Source organism: Centruroides vittatus, unplaced genomic scaffold (assembly GCF_030686945.1).
Source record: "Centruroides vittatus isolate TY-2023 unplaced genomic scaffold, ASM3068694v2 contig_546, whole genome shotgun sequence".
Classification (NCBI taxonomy): Eukaryota; Metazoa; Arthropoda; class Arachnida; order Scorpiones; family Buthidae; genus Centruroides; species Centruroides vittatus.
The window spans coordinates 542,570-565,759 of NW_027122322.1; the positions used below are offsets into that span (position 1 = coordinate 542,570).

The 23,190-nt window shown below is 32.6% G+C and overlaps 1 protein-coding gene across 1 annotated transcript; it reads right to left on the reverse strand.

The window, feature by feature from the left end:
* Positions 1 to 531: 531 nt before the first annotated feature.
* LOC136978574 (leucine-rich repeat-containing protein 47-like) lies at positions 532 to 22,591 on the reverse strand. Its single transcript, XM_067274298.1, has 6 exons — positions 21,740 to 22,591; positions 9,149 to 9,310; positions 5,164 to 5,280; positions 4,975 to 5,093; positions 4,565 to 4,667; positions 532 to 1,251 (listed from the first exon to the last, which is right to left on the reverse strand). The coding sequence occupies exons 1-6, from the start codon at positions 22,556 to 22,558 to the stop codon at positions 970 to 972; spliced, it is 1,602 nt and encodes a 533-aa protein (XP_067130399.1). The 5' UTR covers positions 22,559 to 22,591; the 3' UTR covers positions 532 to 969.
* Between the last annotated feature and the right edge of the window lie 599 nt (positions 22,592 to 23,190).

The following is a 23,190-nucleotide window of genomic DNA, read 5'->3' on the forward strand; positions in this document are numbered from 1 at the left end:
AGCATTAAAATCACAGCCGTATGGCTGAGGTGGCAAAGATGTCAAGTCTGTCAATGAAAAACCTGAGATTGAATCGAGGCAGGCAGCCCCAAGAATTGAACAGCAGACCAAGGTAGTGCGTAATGGGGCCCCAGCGTATCTGCTGGGCCCCATTACTCACTACCCGCCATCTCCATTGCAGACTTGGCCAAACTCGTGAAGGGTATGATTAAAAAGGCCCCTCAGTACTTGAAGGGCAGAGAGAAGTTTGATAAATCATCTTTAATTTCAATGTTCTTTGAATAAATTTCAAATGCCTTTGTTTTTAAGCTTAATCCTTAAATGTAACATTTACACAGTGCTAAATTAAGATTTTTTAAATTAAAAATTCTTGTCTATTTTTGGGTATTAAAATTTGATAAAACCAATACCAGACCAGATATTTATATAAGAGAAGGTGTGTTTTTGTAAAACTCAACAATGGAACTTTTCCAAGATCATGTTAACAACAGATAATTTAGTATTAAAATATCAAAGTAAATATTTAAACAGTTTTCTTAGTCACTAAATTTTATTCTCATCATCTGCTAAATGCTGAAAGTTGTAATGAAAAATAATTTTAGACCAAATGTATAAAGAAATATTTGATACATTTTAATTTGAATTCCAAAATTCTGTTAAACTGAACTTAAACCAGAGGCTAAATCAACATTTGAACTCTATTATTTTTATTTATATGATATATAATGCAAAATTGGTACTAAATATATTAATCACTGGATGAAATATTAGAAATGATTTCATATATCTGATCTAATATACTTCAGATGTGTAATTTTTCAATATTATTTCAACCAAACTTAAAATTTATCAAATATTTATTTAAATCAAATGTCAAATGATCAATCTCAGTAGTTATACAAATGAATTTTCATTTATAAAAGCAAAGTCATGCTCAAAACAGAGTAGTCAACAATTGTATGTTTTGGATTAATCTCTAACAACATTGATTTCTTCAAAGATTAAATCAGTTCTTGAAGGATAGACAACTTTTAAATTTCCATCTTCATCTACAACTCTCATCTGTTCAATAATTAAGGATTTTAAATTTGAACTTTCGTTTTCAACTTCTGTGCTACCATTTAAATCAAGCTTTTTATTTCCCAAACCTAGCTTTAAAGTTTCATATAATAAACTATCCATCACCTTTTTGCATGCTGGGAGGCTATTACCAGTCACTTCAAAAAACATATCTGATGTTTCTTCAGATATCTATAAGAAAAACAAATCACATGCCTTATATCTCTTAGAGATTCTTATTTTTTCAATTGTAACTTATTATAACAAAATATGTTTTAAATTTATAAATATAATTAAATTTGTTAAAAATAATATCAACAACAATCATCATTTCTATGGGAGACCAGTTACAAACAAAGAAAACCAGAAAACTCTACAAAGCCAGCCAGTTGATCAATGCAAACTTGGGACCAACTAAGCAGTCAGTGATTTTATCCACTTGGCTACCGGTGAGCAATACATGTATTTTTTTAAAGTGTTTTCTTATTACTGGTACACAGAAATTAGCATATTACACACAAAAATACCAGTTGCCATTTCAAGTACCATTTGCTTTAAAAATCAAATTTTCACACATGTTAAATAGTTTATTAATGATGAATATCAAATGGATATGTACAAAGGAAATAATTGTGATTTAACAGTAACCACAAGAAAAATATTCAGTTTAAAACAACAACAGTTGTTATTCAAATAAAACTGGTAAAAGTTGCTTATTTTTTTATGCTTCACTCTAATGTCATTAAGTTTGATCTGACAATGATATATATATAAATGTCAAGAACATCTGTCTCCTTAAAAATTATTAGCATTGTCTCTTTTGGATCAGAATCATACACATGAAATTTTATTCCTTGATACTGCAACAATTTGTAAGTGAAGCTGTTGCCACTGAATTGAAGCTTTCATTTCATGAAAAAATTAACAACTTCCAATATTTGAACTTTAAATAAAATTTAATATAAAAAATTAATGTGCTTTTATCTGGAGCCAGAAAAATTGTGGGATACCACATCTACTTGACTTAAATACCAGTTAACTTAATACACACTCGGAGTAACCTCGGAGTAACCGGTTAACTTAATACACACTCGTTTATAACCTGAGGCAGTCCTCGGAGAGGACGAAAACGTTTGTTTGGACGATCAAGAAATACCGGATATTAAGGTTAAACGAAGTGAGTGTGTATTAATTGTGGGATAGTCACAATTTCGATAAATGAGTTTGTAGTGAACTTCAATAAGACAGAACAGAAATTCAACGTTTTCCAATCCACATACTTCTAAACATCCATAAATTGAAAATAGTTTTAAAAATATTGTCATATGGTTTTCAACAGTTTTCCCATAACCATAGATTTTTAATTACTGATTTGCAATTTAAGGTACTATGACACCTATTTTAGTAATATAGATACAAAGTTACTTGATCAAAGTGGTTTAAGTAACTGAACTCAGCTCTTCAGAAATATTTAAAATGTAATAAAGATTTTAAAAGAATTAGCAGCTTTTATGGATTTAGGTGATGTAGTATTTGTTAGATCTAAGTATAAACTTCTTTTAAAAACTTGCTGATTTATAGTTATATTTGGCAACTATACATAGCAATTTGTTGTAAAAATGACACTTCATCTGATGAAACAACCAACCATTCAAATACAGTTTCATTTGTACTAAAATGATAATTTATACAGGGTAGAATCAAAAATAAATTGAATTTTTATTGCATTAATAATACTGGTATTTATAGAAGTCCATCTTCAAAATAAGCATTTTCAGCATCTACACACTTAGACCAATATTCATGTCATTTATTGAAATAATCTTGCTGTCTATTCTGCATTATCTCTCTTAATTAATGCAGCATTTGCTTGATGTGAAAGATCTGGTGAGTTTATTAAGAGTTTGTTCTTTATATTAGACTCATTAAAAGTAGTAATAACTGACATTTTTAGTTGCCCCAGTAATAGAGTAAGATGCAGGTGGCCTCATCTTGGACAAGCAAACAGCTGGGTTCTCCATTATGACAATCCCCAAAGTACTGCATTTACCTAGTTAGTGAATATCTAGCAAAACAGCAGATAATACAGAATCGGCTGAAAAACTGTTTTAACAATGATAAAAATCTTAGCAGAAATGTGTAGCTTCAGATGTTTATTTTGAAGGTGTCTTCTGTAAATACTATTAATATAATAATAATTATATTAAAAGTAATTGATTTTTGACTACTAATCTTTATCTTTTAACAAATTATTACTTTTATAAAGACAACATTTCCCAGGAGTTTCTTCAATTTGAAGTAATGGAGACTTACATAAAAATATCATTTTTGAAGTCTTTTAATTTTCCTGTTTTCACGGACCAATTCAGAAGTAACAGTTAAATAACTTGAAGAAATAAAAATCATCTAAGACATTATGAAATAGATTATTAAAAATTATCACAATGGCTTAGAAGATTTTTATTTCTTCCAGTTATTGACAAGACTATGTCTTGATTGTGAAATCGTACTGCCTGCTGTGTTACTAGCTTAGAGGTATGAAGGAGTACATGTCAGGAGTTGAAATTTGGCACAGAGTATTAAGTGCCCAAATCACGCGAGCATTAAAAAAACCAGATTTGTAGGTAGTTAGTGGACAGAGAACCGAGTAAAAATAAAATACAAAATGGCGACACTCTCTACAAACAGGCAGTAGTGTGAAATTTGTGAATGTGTTGCTCGCTCGGAAGTTGGAAAAGCAAATATTGCTAAATTAAATTTTGACAAACAAATCTTTGAAAAAAAACCTGTCCCGTGTTATTCCCCACATATTTCTGGTTGTCATGTGCTAACCTTGACCGAGTGATTGGAGATATCTGATTTCATCAATGGAACCTTTTTGAAACTAGATGGCACATTGTTATAATTTTACATTAAAACTAACTTCCAAAATATAATTTGTTTTCTTTTTATGTTTATTAATATGTGTATATATTGTTTGTGCAAAATAATAAAATTTTGTACGATGCAATAGCCACGATTATTTTTTTCAAAACAGGAAATTTTCTTTAGGCATCGGCAAAAATGCAACCTGGAGTGACACGCAACGGAGAGAAATTTTGAAATTGGATAGGTTAATTTCACTGAAAATGCATTGTGGACAACCTCATGGTCATGGTCATGGCCATGGCCATGGCCAAGGGCGGTGAAGTTTCAAAGATCATGCTCAAAACCAGCAATACCAAAGAAGATTGGAGAATAAGAACAAGACCCACCATGAACATCAAACTGATCCCGCTTAGCAGTGAGTGTCCGAGACATAGTCTTGTCCCAAATACGGCTTTGCCGTTTTACTTGTTTATCTGTTACTTCTGAATTGGTCCATGAAAATAGGAAAATTAAAAGATTTTAAAAATTATAATTTTATATAAGTCTCAAATATTACTTTTATAATTTTGAAGAATTGGTAATTAATTTTCTAATTAAAATGTAATTATTCTTGTTTTAATATAAAATAAAAGTTTACCTTTGTTCCACTGCAATTCGTAATAGGAGGAAATGAGATAACCTGCCCACTTTCATCCAATAAAAATGGATAAGTTGATTTATCTTTCAGAAGATACAAATACCTAAAACATAATTTAAACAAATTAAAAACATATTAGAAATGTAAAGACAGAAATAATCATATTCTACTTTTAAATGATTTATTTATTTTCTTGAAAATAATGTTGTTAGATCATTCTGAATCACTTATAATCTTAATTAAATAAGATTAATGAAGTATATTAAAGAAATAATTTTAGTCACAAAGATTCAACTGATTACAGGAATTATTATTATTATTTCAAACAATATTTCCATATTTTCAATTGGAATAAATTTTGTATTTCAAAAATAACCCATAGTATCTAGACAGTTATTAAATTTACTTACTTATGAATTCCTGAATATGTACTTCTTTTTTTCTCTTTTCTTAGAGCTTCTGCTTCGTCTGAAAGTTGATTATATAAAGCAAAAGCAGACATCTCATTTTTTCTTCCAAGTGGAGTCAACTAAACAATAAAAAAGTGCATTATAAAAATAAATAGTAAACAGCGGTAACTGAAATGAATTACTACTTACTTTAATCTCTTCAGGTTGTCTTGCAGTATACTTAATATTTCCTTGTATTTTTTTAAGATCATGTGTAGCTATTGTTGCCAATGTTCTTTTCTCACAGACAGTATCATGTAATTTTGTCTAAATTATGAAGTATTTTTAACAAAAACATTAAATTAACTACATTACTTTATTGTTATATATGATTTCATTATTTTAAACTTATTAACGCTTCATATAAAATTATTAACACAAAAATGATTTTTAATAAATTTTCAAATTCCTACAGTGTGCAATATTGTGTATAAATGGATCCTTTCATATCAAAGTGTATTTAGCTTAAAACCCCATTTTCACACAATATGCAATATCTCTAGACAGTAAATATATACAGATAAATGTTCATAAATTTAAACTAGATTAATAAATCTCATTTACATGCTACAATTGCAAATACACTGAGCAAACTTTTAGCATGTTAAAAATTCTTATCAAAATTAATTAAACAGAATAATGTATACGCAATTCTTCTGTTTACAATTAAAATATATTTAAATTTACTTTTTAAGTAATAATTACCTGAAAATGTTTAAAAATTTCATAATTTAAATGTAATTTGGTTATTTTTATTTCTAATCTGTTGTTATATATTGTTAATACATATATATTGTATATATTTTAATATACAATAAAATTGTATATTTAATCATTGTATATGTGTTATATATATATATGTGTATGTGTTATATGTTTAATTTAAGATAATTTGAGTTTGTTTATCCTTACGTACAGAGTTAATATGAAACTGAAAAATTATCAAAATTTATTAATAAATTTCAGATGTTACTTTGAAACTAAATGTTTTCCTAGTCTATCACGTATATATATACAGTCAAACCTGTTTTTGTGCGGTCTTTTTCTGTGCGATTTTTATTTGTGCAATTTGTTTTGTGCGGTATATGAAAATTTCAATTAAATTGGAACATAATTGACTCCTGTAAAATTTTTAAAAACTCTATTAGTTGTTTTCTATGACATCAGCAGGTTTTTTCATTTTTTATTCAGTAAAATTTTTTTCTCATACGTTTATTTCGGTCCCCTCTTATTTTAATAGCATAAAAACCATAAATATTATGTTATATTTGAACAGATGCGGTAAGTTAGCTTCTCTCCAGCTTTAGACTGCAGGTGTGAAATTTCACACCTTGTTAAATGAAATAACACTTCCTGCAGCTAAATTTATCAAATAAAATCATTATTAAACGATTATTTTTAACTTTTTAATGTTAGATTCGAAGTGGAAATAATTAATTAATATAAAAATTAAAATTCTTAGAGGATTTTTTTCCCCATTAGGTGTTGCAGAAAAAGGCCCAAGGAGTTAAAAAAGCAATTCTTAGTTATTTCGTATGGTTTTGAGTTATTTTCTACCTGAGACTTTTTTTTTATGCGGTCCCTATCCCCCTCATAAAAACAGGTTTGACTGTATATATATATAATAGTATATGTGCGTGAACACACAATATTTTTAACTCTACTGCACACACACAAACAACTTTTGACATACATTTTATTATACAACACAAACCCAAAAGTATCTTCAAAGTAAGCTCTTCCTATAAGCAAATTATATACAGGGTGGTTATAATTAAAGTTGCCCTACTCAGACCTGTCTGGAGCCTGTTCTCATGGACATATTTTGATGAAACTTAGTATATGTATTATATGGACCATGGGGAAAAGGAAAATGCAAAAAAATATTTAGTTCAAATTTTTACCACTAGGTGAAAAAATGGCGCATGAAGAACAAGAAACACAAAATGGAAACATGCAAGAGGTTTTTATTCGCAACATTTGTTCAATGTGCAATCCATTTGCATCAATTACATGTTCAAAACGCCTTACAATACTGTAAGAATGAATAACGAACCTACTGAAACTGGTATAATAAAGAGAAAACAACACCTTTCTTAAATTCCAGCAAAAGTTTAACTATATAAAAACGTTTTCAACTGATTTCATCAGTCTTCTTCAGTTACTCGAACAAAAAAAACAAAAAGAACGAACCAAATTCAAATTTACAAAATCACGAGAATGGAAAGAATTCTCATGATTGCGCAGACTATGCAAAAACGATGTACCGAAAAACGGTAAAAAATGCAAATTCTTGACAAAAAATGCAGATTCTTGACAAACTATATATAATATCACAATCTTACGTTATCCAATGAACGATTTCCAAGCAGACGATAGCCCATCCGCGTCCCTATGGTTGATGCAATGGGATGTTAATTGTGCCCTATATATTTCTAATTTCTCCAAGTGTCTAACGGCCTGTTTAGATCTAGTGGCTTTTATGATGGAAGCACTATCCCAGTGTACCGTGATCTCCTGTTGCTTAGCAAATGCTGCTAGGACTGTGCTGTCAACTGTCCTCTTAACAGATTGCTTATGCTCTTTTATTCTTTGCTGTAAACCACGCAAGGTGGCCCCAATGTACACCAGATCGGATTTAAAACATTGGTCCCTGATTGGAATTGAGTACACTCCTGTTAGCTCAGGAGTGTACTCATTCCAATCAGGGACCAACGTTTTAAATCCGATCTGGTGTACATTGGGGCCACCTTGCGTGGTTTACAGCAAAGAATAAAAGAGCATAAGCAATCTGTTAAGAGGACAGTTGACAGCACAGTCCTAGCAGCATTTGCTAAGCAACAGGAGATCACGGTACACTGGGATAGTGCTTCCATCATAAAAGCCACTAGATCTAAACAGGCCGTTAGACACTTGGAGAAATTAGAAATATATAGGGCACAATTAACATCCCATTGCATCAACCATAGGGACGCGGATGGGCTATCGTCTGCTTGGAAATCGTTCATTGGATAACGTAAGATTGTGATATTATATATAGTTTGTCAAGAATCTGCATTTTTTGTCAAGAATTTGCATTTTTTACCGTTTTTCGGTACATCGTTTTTGCATAGTCTGCGCAATCACGAGAATTCTTTCCATTCTCGTGATTTTGTAAATTTGAATTTGGTTCGTTCTTTTTGTTTTTTTTGTTCGAGTAACTGAAGAAGACTGATGAAATCAGTTGAAAACGTTTTTATATAGTTAAACTTTTGCTGGAATTTAAGAAAGGTGTTGTTTTCTCTTTATTAATACTGTAAGGTATCTTGAACATATAATTGATGCAAATGGATTGCACATTGAATAGGTCTGAGTAGGGCAACTTTAATTATAACCACCCTGATATCATAATTCTGCCAGAATTTATACTTATAAGCAAGGTGTATATATATAAATAATTTTTTTTATTTTCCTGTTTCTAAACCAGATGTGGGTGAATTTTTATATCATTGGTGAAGCCTCTTTTGATCTCATTGTCGAGAAAAGTGTATTCTAAATCTCATTAATCAAAGTAGTGTAATAGTAAAACTTAAGGTAAGTTGTATTCTGTAAATTTCTTATAAATATAAGAAATATAGTTAGATTATAATTTTGTAAAAGCAGAGTGTAAAAAATTTATCTAGGCAGATGTAAGCTTTAATACTTTCATCAGCTACAGCATTCATTTTGCTGCTTATTGGAATATTTTCAATTTCTCTTTCAGTTTATGGAACAGATAGAAGTCTGCAAGGGAAAAATCAAAGGAAAAGATTGGAAAAATACTATTAAGTCCTTCTTAGTCAGGTATATGCTGACCAAGAATGATCAATAGAATCAAAGTAAAAGCCCAGTGACTATAACCCTTAAATTCTCAAAAAATGACTTCAGTACTGTTTTGATAAATAGTAGGATGCTAGCTTAACTGTATAGCTGAAATAAGTGCTTATTTTGAAGGTGGTCTGATGTAAATATTTATAATAAAAGATATATTCAAAGTTTTATTTATTTTTTGACCACCATATATATTTCAAATTCTATTTTTTATTATTACTTAGTTTTTTAGAATAACATATCAAAAATTAAACAATTACTTCAAATAGTAAATTTTACAACTCACCTGAAGTACAAGAAATTTTTTTAAATTTCCACCGCTCAAATCTACACTGTGAACAATACAACCAACGACATAAGGACGTATTTCATGAACAATGGTGGTAGTTATGATCACTGGTGTAGAATCAGACACATGAATTATTCTTATACTATCTTCTTGTGTTTTCTTTAATTAAAATAAAAACATAAATAAAATGACACACTGCATATAGTAATTTTTAAAATATATTGAAAAACTGTAAATAGTTCAAATATAATAGTCAAACTTGATTATAATGAACAAAATGTCATAACAATTTTAATTTTTGCATATTTCCATACTTTTTCATGGTTATAATGAGGGCATTTCATGGATATACCGAACAAATTTTTGGTAGATATGCAAACATTTGTAATAGTTCAAGTAGTAAGAAATGTGATACTGAACTCTTGGAATGATCAACCAATGCCAAATTATCGGGCTAGCAAATGGCTATAGTAATATTAATAATTTAAGATAATTTGGTACTAGAGTTAGGCGTTAGGCGCCATCTCTTGCTAAATTTAATAATTAGAATTTTAATTAAATAATTTAAATAAATTTAGGCCTAACTGGAAGAAAAGAAACGGCCCGAAGCGGGACTCGAACCCGCAACTTCTGCTATCCGTGCAGACACGTTACCAGTTACGCTACCCAGACCTCCGATCCGCTCTCCTCCTCCAGCTGCTATAAGATTACCGTACAACCATCGACGGTCATTACAATGCCGGCTGGGGACACATTAATTGCCCACGTCACCCCAAAGGCACTCAACCGGCCATCGCAACCCCAGCAAGGTGTATATATATAAATAATTTTTTTTATTTTCCTGTTTCTAAACCAGATGTGGGTGAATTTTTATATCATTGGTGAAGCCTCTTTTGATCTCATTGCCGAGAAAAGTGTATTCTGAATCTCATTAATCAAAGTAGTGTAATAGTAAAACTTAAGGTAAGTTGTATTCTGTAAATTTCTTATAAATATAAGAAATATAGTTAGATTATAATTTTGTAAAAGAGAGTGTAAAAAATTTATCTAGGCAGATGTAAGAAACTGCATTACTTTTATACATGTGTACACCTTTCAAGTTTGTAAGGAATCTAATGGTATGTTGGTATGTCTCGCAAATGAATTTATACATTTAGATATATTTTCGTACAAAAAGCCTTTTTGTATGATGTTACTTTGTTAAAAAATTTAATGTATACTCTTTTTAATGTTTAGTTGGCTGATGAGAGGCAGTGTGAGCTCGAAACGTGTAGTAATACTCGTATCAACTGAATAAAGATGAGAAAACGCCAAGTGTTTAAGTAGTAGCACATTTTTGTGTTTGAGAGCCAAAGAAATTATAAAACATGGTTTTGGAGAATAAAGTTTACAACTGATAAAGTTCATCTAGTTGCTAAATTAAGCTATTTCTTGAAAAAGTGTTCATGTATTTTATTAACATTTTAATTTACTTTTTTAATAAATAATTTTTTTATCATATTAACAAGCGTTTTTTAAATTCCAAATTTAAAAATTAGTTAAATACTTTATTTCATTTTGCTGGCCTTTATCCTATTTTGCAAATATCTAGATTATGTGAATAATTAACTCTTTTCTTATCATTGCTGATACCCTTACTTCAAAAATTTGATATCATACAATCTAACTTTAAGTCATATAAAAAAACCACACCATAAACATAACACACCTTCAAACCTACAAGCAATTATTTACTTGACATCATCACAATGCCAGACTGCAATTTTTAAACATATTTTTAATTAATTTTATTTAAAATATATGGTCTCCACCTCAAATTAGTACTGTCTTGCCCTGTACTGTACATCATACTTTCCTACTAACAATGGAGTCATGCCAGTCATCTATTTAGCTCCTTTCAGGGGAAAATTTTTGAATTGAAATAATGTGACTTCTGATGCAAACCAAAGTTCATATATAGTTAATTGGTGCCTCCTGCCGCTAACCTTTCTATATCTGATCTCATCTTTCATCTATCTAACTCAGTTCTTGAGATTAAGGAAGGACAGACAGGTGCTCAACAGTGGAAATTTATAGGTCTACAATTTTTTTCAAATTGCAGCCCAAACCAGAAGCAGACTTTGGAAGAAAGTCAAAAATGTTTGTAGTGTGAATAAATGTTTATTCTTTTGCTCAAACACGACTTAAACAAATATAAATTTTTCAGGTACAGTACCATCCATTCAGCCAGGTCATCAATACCTACTTTTTGTCAAATAAACTCCATTCCAATCTGTAAAAGGCTGTAACAAACAAGAGTGAAACATTCAACTTGAAGAATTCTAGTGTATTATGAACAAGCACAAAATATATATGATCTCCCTGTGGAAACCTTTGATTGGATTATTCTCTCATTGAAAAGGAAGCCAATGACTAGTTTTTGTTGAAAACATCACTTTCTATCCAAAAGAAGCTGTCTATCAGACCAATGAGATTGCATAATTTTGCACTACCAGACAACTGTGTGGTCACATAGTGCAAAATTAGAACTGAGCAGCACATTCTTAGCAAGCACAAATATTTAGAAAGGATTTTTCAAAAAGATAAGCTTTAATATTTTGTCCACTTGCTTCAAAATTGGTTCAGTTAAACAGTTACCAATTTGAATCTAGCTGTAAAACGCTGAACGAGACATCAATAGTTTGGGGATAATGATGAGATGGAAAATTTAAAATCAATGATTGTCTGTCTACTTGGACATTGTTTATTAGTAGGACCTATACATATTTATACATTTTTTTATTTTCACCAGATGAAAATAAAGATATTTTGTTTTGACTAAGATCATCTCTCTCTGCTAATCAGAAATTACACCAGTACAATAAGTCCTATGAGTAAACAAGGTCCAAGAAGACAGTATAAACACAGAGGTAAAAAGAATTAAAATAAATGAGTTCAAATATAAAATTTATCTCAAAACTCAATAAGAATTCATGTACTTAGAAAGTAGTAAAATTATATTTTCATAAGCAGGTCATGTGGTTTTTCAGATAGTAAATTTGAAACAAGTTCATTGTTTCAAAAGACTAAAAAAAAAAAAAAAAAAAAAAAAAAAAAAAAAAAAAAAAAAAACTACTATGAAAATAGTTGTCTAGGGATATTTCAGTTTTAAATTTTATTTGTAGAATTTTTTAAAATAGCAGAAAATTTTATTGCTAGATTAATATTCTACATTAATTCTTATCTGATTGAAATAGTCTATGTATTCTTTCTCATAAAAGCAGAAATGTGCAAGAAAAATAAAAAAAATAAACAACAAAAACACGATTTTCATTGGTGGAAGATGTGTTTCTATGAAAACCATGCTTGAATAAAAGAATTTTTCTATTAAAACAATCCATTAAATTTTAACATTAAGTGATTATTTTAAAAATAATTGTATCTAATTCTTAGGCAACACAGAATGCTTCTACTATAGTATTACATAAAAATTTACTTTATCTTCATATCTGATAGATAAGGCATTTAGTTTCCAATCTTCTCTTTTCATAAAATTATGACATTAAGCTTTCTACTATTCAGCTTAATAAATATAACCATAGAAATATTTATTAACAATGGTATGATTTTAATTCTGCTGCATTTTTTTTTTTTAAGTTGTAGATCATGTCAAGGATTCAAAAATGACAGACACACAAGTCCTTCAAAATTTATTTGTTGTGTCTATTTTAATAGTTTTTCTATTACAAAAACTTAATTTAGTAATAGTCTTCTTTAATAAATTCAGTCACAGATAACAATACAGATAACAAAAAGTTGAACAATTGACTAAGAATAACCTAAGTTGAGTCGAAACATAATGATACGAATCATTTGTATTTAAAGTTATTTTTGTTCCTAAAGAAATTATTAGGGAAAAAACTATGCACTGTATACTTTTCTCTTTAGTATTTCTTCTTTCAATCTAATCAATGCCTCTATCTTAAACTAAAAATGAGAGACTATCTGCATCATCAGGCAGTATTAAAACTATACAGTGGTGTCTCGTATAACGTACGCCTTGAATAACGAACGCTGCAAACAACGGACTTTCTGTTTGGCCGTTACGTGACTTGAGCAATGGACTGGCTGCGAACAACAGACTTTCTGGCATAATCGGTGACTGTTCCACGGGTGCGTTCTTTAATAGCGGTCGCTCTGCGTCTCCGCTACTACGGGAGTGCGCTGCTGTTTGTAAGCATTTAGGAACGACAGTGAAAGAAAGAAAGATGGCAGTGCCCACACTATCGATAGTATTGTGATGGAGGAATCTATAATTCTAAAATATGAGCTTTAAAAGGCAAAAGAAGGGTCCCAATTGTAAAATTTAACCATAAAATGGATTATTTATTGAAAGAGCATTCAAAATAGCCTTGAAAAAAAAATTCGTAAAGACACTCACATCACAGCATGCACTAACTCACGCTTTTGCAATTTCTAAATTCTCATTCATAAAACCACATAATGGATCCGGAAACAAAACTATCTGAGCCATGGAGGATGCCATGTTGCTTTCCACTGTAAACTACTGCTACAAGCAGCCGTTTTTGCCATTTGACGGCGTGCACTCCGACTGGAATTTAGGAACGCGTTCTGCAGGAATTTTTAAACGGATGTCGCTCGCACAGAGTTACACGGAGGAATAAAAGAGCGCACCCCATGTTAATTTTTTAATGATACAGTATGGTTATTTTATGCTGCGGAACGAATTAGATGTTTTAACACTTATTTCTATGGGAAAATCCATTTCGTATAATGGACGTTTCACTTAACAGATGTGCACTTGGAACAGATTAAGTACATTATATGAGGCACCACTGTATCATAAAGCTTTGAATTAAGTGTTTAGCACAAGAGAAAACCATTAAATCACATTATTGTTCTTAATGTTGAAAAAAAAGTCTTTTTGGAAGCAAATATTTCAAAAGATATATTATTATTAAAGTTTTGAAATTCTTCATTATAAAAGAAAATTAAAGATGATACATTGTTAATTAAAGATCAGTATGTATACAGATGGACCATTTTAATGAATCCAGGAGTAACTTGAAAAATATGCATCATATGGAAAAAAAATGTTACACTTTAAGAGAAGACCACAAAATGCAAGATGCTACTACAATTGAAAAAAACAGGGCCAACTTCATTTTCTTAAATGGGAACCCCAATTTCTTATTGCATATTCTGAATCATCAAAAATAAAACACCCTAAAATATTTTTTGAAATATGTACTTATCAGAAGTTACAAGCATTTGAAGTTTTACACAGCCACCACATCAAGCATGAAAAAATTTGTGGTTAACTCTGAATTTCACTGAAAAAAAGGAAGAAAAATGCTAAAAAAAATCATAATCAAATCATTATCAATGTAATTATTATTTAGTGGAATCAAGATCAAGCAAGGACTTCTCTTTATCACAAGCTTGATGACTAACACTTTGGCACAAGTTTTGTAGTTTATTATTTGAAGAAAAAGAATGGCTTGATTATCCTTTTACACAAAGACACCAACCACTGCTGAATTATCGGGCTAGAAAACGGCTATATCAATATTAATTATTATTTAATTAAAAATTCTAATTATTAAATTTAGCAAGAGATGGCACCTAACGCCTAACTCTAGTTCCAAATTATCTTAAATTATTAGTATTGATATAGCTGTTTTCTAGCCCAATAATTCGGCAGCGATTGGTGTCTTTATGTATAATGGGTTAGTTGTTTATCTATATATCCTTTTACACTAAATAACAATATTCTCCTAATGATTTCTTTAGCATTTTTCTTTTTTTACATGAATTTCACAATTATCCACAAATTTTTGCATACATGGTGTGGAGGCTATATAAAACTCCAAGCACTCATAACTTCTGATAAGTGCATCTTTATAGTTATTTAATCTATATATATAAACTTTTATCTAAAACATTTTTGTTTTAGATAAAAGTTTGTTTATTTTTGATAAAGATTCAGAATATACAATAAGAAATGGGGCTTTCCATTTTAGAAAATGAAGTTGATCACATGTTCATCAATTGTGGTGCCCCCTTGAGGCTAACATTTTTGGTTTAATGATTTTTTTTTGAACGATGCATATTTTTCAGTTATTCCACATACACAAGGTGGACCATTCTTTCCACATATTTGCAATTCAAGATCAATTCATTTGCCCCTATTGTAAACTCATCCAAATGGACATTATATCTACTGTAAAATCTCTGAATAAAAGGCACAGTTGTCCATGATAAGCAGAATAAATAAGTAAACTATTCATGCATTTGCTTTATATATAACTACTGTGTTCTTACTTTAAAGCTATACAGGTACTCCTCACTTTATGACCTATCTGCTTAACGACCACTCGCACTTACGACAAATCGAGTTTCGACCTGCAATTCGGGGAATCCCCTTTCTCAGCTTGAGTGTTGGTCAGTGGCGGACGGTGACATGCGCACTAAGCATACTATAATTGTCTTATAGTACTATAATAGGCTAATAGCATACTATAATAGTCTTTTTATGAATAAATTTAAAGTTTGTTGCATAATTTGTATAACTTTACAACGATCCTATATTCTCGACGCAAGCTCTTCGCTTATCGACCAATTTGCTTAACAAGGTAGTCGTCAGAACAAAACTTGATCGTAAAGTGAAGAGTACCTGTATAGACTTCACTGATTGACTGTTTCATTTACTAACATGAAATGTTAGTAAATGAAGCAGTACAAGTATCTTATAGAGTTGCAAATCACACTTAAACTCAAATCAGGAGCCATTGTATCCTCAGTTCCGGAGCTGAGGATGCAATGGCTCCTGGGATTTACCACATCCCCCTACATGATGAGGTTTGACAAAATTCTGTCTTACATAGGATCCACATACAGATCACTGCAAGCCAGACTAAAGGATCACAAATACGACATGCTAAAAGGAAACACCACTACTGCTTTAGTTCGTTATGCATAACAAACTAAAGCAGTATTGGCCATAATGGGACCAGGCCAAGCTAATTCACAAGGTCTTCGACCAGCAAAATATTAAAATTTTAGAAGCAGTGGAGATCTACAAAGCAAGTAGGAGTGGAACCTGCATCAACAGCTTGGAAACACTATCTAGACTCATAATAGACATCATACACTATACGTCACAGCCGTTTACGATCTTTTAAAATTTACAAGGTGGCTATGTTTTATTTATAGAATGCTTTTGCATTTACTTTTTCCTGAAGAAAACCAATAAATTTGTGGCCGAAAATGTTTGATCTGTAAGTTTTTACATTTATTTGCTGGAAAATTTGATTTTAGGTATGATTCACAACTCTATAAGTACAGTTCCAGTTTTTCATGAAGTTGTATTTACAAGTATCTTACAGAAAAACATACTGGTACAGACTAAAGGAGACATCAAGTGTATTATCAGAATGTAAATCTCAAAACAGTAAAATATTTTAACTTTTCTGTGCAGCGTGGTACGTGGGAATAGGGACTCCTTTACCCTGCGGAGTACATGCTCATATTTGCCACGCGTGAATCCTGCACGAGATACTGCCTCTCTGACAATGTCTAATTGCATTTTTACTGCTATCTGCGTTGACGGAAGCAATAGCGCCCTTCTAACAAGTGCAGCAATGGCAGCATTGATATACCGCGACGGTTGGAAAGCATCTGCTGGGATAATAGATGGTAACTCGTTAGATTTGTGATGAACTGCAAACTGCGGCCCCTCAACCGACTTTCGTATACACAAATCCAAGAATGTTATTGATTCATCCTGCTCTTTCTCCCAAGTGAAACTGATTGTAGGGTATATGCTTGATAGCTGCTGCACAAATTTGAAGAATTCCTCCTCTGTATTCTCCCATATTATTAAGATATCGTCAAAATAGCGCAGATATAATGACGGATAACTGATGGCAAGAGGGGAGTGGAAAACTCCACGCTCATTTCTCTCATAATGAGCACAGCTAAGACTGCAGATAGCGGGAAGCCCATAGGAACTCCTCGCTTTTGCAAGTAGACATTCTTATTGAAAAGGAAATAGTTGTGCTCGGTGATGAAAGTTAGGGCATCATGTATGTCTAGCACCTGCTGTATGTTAAATCCTTTTCTGATGATCAAGGCGTTGGCAAGCATTACGGCTTCGAAAACAGGCACACATGGGTATAAGGACACCATATCCAATTTGTAGAAAGTATAGGAGCGTTCATGCATTCTACTTATGCTGGAAACAATGGAGGACTTGGCAACCACAGACGATGGGGTAACGTATGGTGAATCCAGAAGAAGTTCACGCAAGAACTTTGTGAGTGCCTTTTCTAGGAAATATGTAGGATGCGATCTCTTATTTACCAGTGGACGTAACGGCCAGTTTGCTTTGTGTGTTTTTGGTTGGAAAAATAGCCTAGGGCATGCTACATTTGTGGGAGGATCAAGGCACCCAGTTAGGGTCGAAGCTACTCCTAGTAATGCTATTATTTTCTTTGCTCTTTGCAGTACTGTTGGCGTTGGGTCATCATTTATTACCTGCGATTGTGATTGCGATAAGAACTCATTGGCTCTAATGATAAAATCATCCTCCCTGCACAGAAGAATCGTTTGTCCTTGTTAGAAATCAACAGCCTCAAGTCATACCTATCTAGGAATTGCATTACTGCTTTTTGGTTTGCGTAACGCTTAGGTGCACCAGATACTTGCTTCACCGCCGCAAGCTTCGTGACGATTTCTAATTCCATTTGCGGATGCGTGGTTGCTGTCTGGCAGGACTTCAATGCTGCTAAAGCAGCTGGCACTAACCGGTCGGTGTTGTTGTTTGGGGGAAACGTACTTGGGTCCCCTTTGTAGGACGTCGTGCACTTCGACAGGCACATCCTCTTCCGCATAATTGTAATATGGAGTGGTTGTTAGCACCCTTTCTTGTGTGTGTGATAAGCACATTAACCATTGTAGTTTTTTGCTCAATTTCTTTCTTATCGCCTGCGTAGAATTGGATGCTATGCTCTGTATTTTTCCTAATTGAACATATAGCATAGAAGGGTAACACGTTTTAGAGAATTGTAGATGTCTCATACGTCTGTAGTTCTGCTTCTGCAAGGCACTTACATTTGTTCCTGATTAGCTTGGCTAAAAAGGATTTTTCTACCTTCGGAATCATCCCTCGTAGGCACACCGGGAATGCCATGCATTTGATTTGTATGCTCTTCAGTACTACCTGTTTTGTTCTGCACATCAAAAGAAATTGCAGTTGGGCAAGTAATTTTTGCACAGCTTCACTTGCTTCAGCAATAGGAAGAAAAGCTTTTTCACAGTTTCCATCTTTAAGCAAAAATAAAGCTATTGCTTCCATCAACGCAGATAGCAGTAAAATATTTTAAGTCGTGTGTGTCAATATTTGATCCTTACACTTCATACAATACTACAATGCCTCTACAATTAATTTAAGTAATATCTGCCTATTTTTAAAAACTAATTTTAAATTAGAGCATTTCTTTATCTTACCATTGATCATTTTTTATTACATTTTAAAATTATTATTTATAGTTATATAAAATATATATATATATTTAAACCTAATTTTATATTTAAAAAAATCTCCACAAATTGCCAATATGAATGTATGAATGTGAAGAATGTTGCAAAATAGTGAGAAATATTAGAACTGCATCATCAAAATTGGTCATGATGGAATATCTAGTATACTAATCAAAGCAAAGTACAGTAGACTCCCCTATATCACGGTAAATAAGTTCCATATACTTAAATACATGAGCCAATCACAGCCTGTGCGCCGGGCTGTAATTGGCTCATGTATTTAAGTGACTCGTACAACACGAATTCATATAACATGGAACTTATCTACCATGTTATAGGGGGATCTACTGTACCAATATTCAATGTTGTCTACAGGTATTTACTAGACTGAATGCAACCAAATATTAGAACATATAGAGGATATTAAACACAAAAAATTGGCATCAAAATTCACCACTATGGCACTTTTGATCTTAATCCGTATGAATTTTGTTGAGACACTTAAAAAGTATGGTTTATCAAGGACATATTGCAAATTTGGTAGCTTGAAAGAGCATAACAGAGGATTTATTATAGTTGATTGCTGAACACACTGTTCACCAGCTTCAGGTTTTACTCCTTTAGAATGAGGACTGCATTGAGCAGTATCTCCTGCATCTCTAAGGTTTCTGGATAGTTTGAATAGCTTATAAAAATAAAATGATACTTGCAGTGCCAAAAGTATCACAGTGAGATTTGGTGCTACTTTTTTCCTTTTCACAGAAACATCATCTGCCTGTCCCAAAATGTTACCATATCAAATTTAGTTGCATTTGGCCTGCTAAATCTCTTTCAAGACAGCACTGAAAATGATACTTTAATTACAATGGTATACATATATAAATTGAACATCACATCATTCATTTCCATTGAACTGAATTGCATAACTTTTATCAAAATCCATTGGGACAGCATTTCTCAACCTTTTTAAGCCTGAGGATCCAGAAAAAGTCTGAAAAAATTCTACAAAGTAGTAAGTTACATAAACCTAATTTTTTTTTTTAAATCCTATGTGAATATTACCAACATTTGGGACATACTGTGCCATTTTTGACATAATAAATCTAACATGTTTCAAATACATATGGAAACATAGCCTAATGAAGTTAAACAATTTGGTTTCAACTTAAGTCTAACTTTAAATACACATTAATTAAAATCTTACTTTCTACACAAATTTTCAGGCTCCTTTTGAATATTTGTTTAGAATAATTGAATAAGATATCCAAAGCTTAGGCTTTCTACAGTGAAAAGTTCAGAAACCAATCCATCAAATAAAGGAATGGTGGAAAGACACGACTCTTTTTGATTAATGAGATGCTAGAAGACTATCACATTTAACAATTTATCCCAAGCAACCGTGCCAACTTTGAGCAGCCCACTCGACCGTTTGTGGAGTACTCAATGTTATATAGTTTTTGGAAAGTGTGGGGGGCTCACCCTCACCCGAGCAATAGAGAGTAATGAGGTACACATCTACATGCAAAGCAGACAGAAAAGGCAGTGGACTGGTACGTGTTAAAAATCAACCTTTGGAGATGAATATCGTGTGAGGGGTCAAGTGGGGTGGGGTTGGGGGGTGGAGCGAAACCCCTCATTCAGAGTTCGAATCTCACCTGTTGCCGTATGTATTGGCCGGCATCCCATTAACAGAAAAATATCAGAAAGATAGAAAAAAGTAGAGGTCTTAGGTCCATACGGTCCAACTCAGGCTCACCGTATTAAGGACAAAGAAGACGGAAACATAATTAATTAAAATGGAAGTGAACTGTTAAAAACGAACCAACATTGAACAAAGTTTTAATCTTTATTAATTCAAGTCTGCAGACTGCCCATCCCATCATCGAAGATCACAGGTAGAGAAATGCTTCCCTAGAAGATTCAATAGCAGTGTTCAGCAGAGTCAACAGTTCCGGAGCCATCGAGTATTTCTCGGGGATACTATAGATTACTATCTATGGAATTTCGGGACTTTGAATATATATCTGAACTGAGGGGACCAAGACGAGTTCAACGATACTCTACTTTTGGACCGGAGACGAAAGATAAGAAAGTTATCATACTTTTTTAATGCTTTCATACAGACGGCACCGTAGTTGCTACTGCTGCCATCTCGCGGTAAAGTCAGCAAACAAATTTTTAAAAAACACGCTGAAAGGCAAGAAATTGCACAAACAGTCGAACGCCACTTCCTTTTTTCTCTTTTGTTCAAGAACTATCATGAATCAATAACTAGTGATGTTAAACAATTGGCGGCTCCCCTCCCGGGGGGAGTCCGTCAGGAGCACGAACAGTCAAATGCCAGTTCCTTTTTTTCTTTCGTTCAAGCATTGCAACTCCCGATTGTGATAGCGTGGTTGGCTCGTAGTACTAGCCGACCGCGAGCGATAGCAAGACTGTGGGGCCATAGCCCTGAGATCGACTAGTGAGGATGTGTGAAAAGGACTTAACTCGAACTGTAGACGATCAGTGTGCTCGTGGATCAACATCTGCCACTGTTGAAGGTATATATGGCCGACTTACCGAACTGCCTGTTAAACATGCGACAGGCTTAGCGGAGAGAGCGACACGACTCCAGATCATTGCACGATCGCCAAAAAAAGTATGATAACTTTCTTATTTTTTGCCTCCGGCCCAAAAGTAAAGTATCGTTGAACTCGTCTCGGTCCCCTCAATCCAGATATATACTCAAAGTCCTGAAATTCCGTAGATAGTAATATATAGTACACTCTATTTTTCTGCCGAATGCCCTCTACAGCGGCACTCTTTCAGAACACGTTTGGTGTTTCGACGTCACATTCGGTAGCATCTTTCATTTACACCACCCGAAACCGACTGATGAGGCTTTTTGTTCCGACACAATGTCACTCGTCATTCGGCAGATTCAGGTCAATACGTAACGACTACCGATTTGCTCAGTTACGACCGTCGAGTCTGCCGAACGCAGCCAACGAATAACGACATTCATAAAATCTTCAAACAGTAACTTAATATAAAATTCGATACCTCTTCTTTCTGGATGGATTTCTTTTGTTTTCCTCCTTTCACTTTTCCTTTAGTAGATTGCGTTGTTAAGTTATTCTCTTTTCCTTTTTTGGGACAGTGACTTCTCACGTACTCCAACACTTGCTTAGTATGGCACTGGTCAACCAACTTCCCCAACCTTCTGTCTTTGATGCAGTTACCTTTTAAATTAAGTTCTTTTAATTTAGAACAGTTCGAAAGTTCACCAGGCACTTCGACGATCTTATTATTTCCGAGATCCAAAGTTTTGAGAGAGACGAGATTTTCAATTTCTGATGGAATGTCTACAATATTGTTGTTACTCCCGATGACTTCCGACAGATGCGCCAATGCCGAATCACACAGTTCGAGAGGAAAGTTTTCGAATTGATTTTTAGTGAAATTTATAGTCGATAATTTTGTTAAATTACTCAAAGGTGGGAAATTTGTCAAACTATTCGCGCTGACGTTCAAAGTCTGAAGAGAAACTAATTTATTAATATCTTGAGGTAAATGAGTTATTTGATTTTCCGAAATATCCAAAAACTTGAGTTTGGTTAAGTTACACAAATTTTCATTCAATTCCTTCAAGCAATTGCCGCGAAGGACGAAATTTGTCAAATTACTTAAATTGATTATTTCGTCGGGTAGGGTACTTAAGCACGTGTGACTTATTTCCAGAAAATTTAAATTATTTAAAGTAAAAATTTCTAGGTCTAAACCTTCTTCTTCGATCTTTTTCGAAACGGCCGCACCGGATAATATTAATTCGCACCGCTTTTCCTCTCGAGCACATGAGACCTCACTCCATGCCGGCGCCATGTTGTTATCTGATACGTACAGTGATGCCAACTCACCGGATACAAAATAAAAAAAAAAGTCGATCGTTTGGCTAGTTGATTAAAATTATCGCATTTAGAGTAAAATAACTATTAAATTTTAAAGAAGTATTGATACTTATATTATTATTCCGAGTATAAAAAATAATAAAAAAAATAAGATAAAATATCTTTTCTTTTATTATCAAATGACTTATTATTATTATTATTCCAAAATTTCGCGGAAAAAATTATGCTAAGAATGATTAAAGTATATTATTAAAAAATTATTAAATTTTATTCTCATTGGAAATGTGTTTTAAGATCTAACACTTTTTTTTTTTTCTTTTTAACTCTCCGTCCTATGGGCACTCTTTTGGCAAGCCCATTATGGATTCGACCAGGCCAGGTGGTGACGGACGGGGCCCTACATACAGACGGGTTACCCCCCGAAAAATTCGACAATTGATTATAATCGATTGTCACGATTAATCGGGCAGCCTTAGTCAAACGATAAAATTCACTTGATCGGATCTGTTTTTATTCAATTCGCGAGCCCACTTTTTTTTCTATTTGAGAAACGGTAAAAAAAATAGAACATCATAAAGAAACCACTGTCCTACCGTACACTATAAA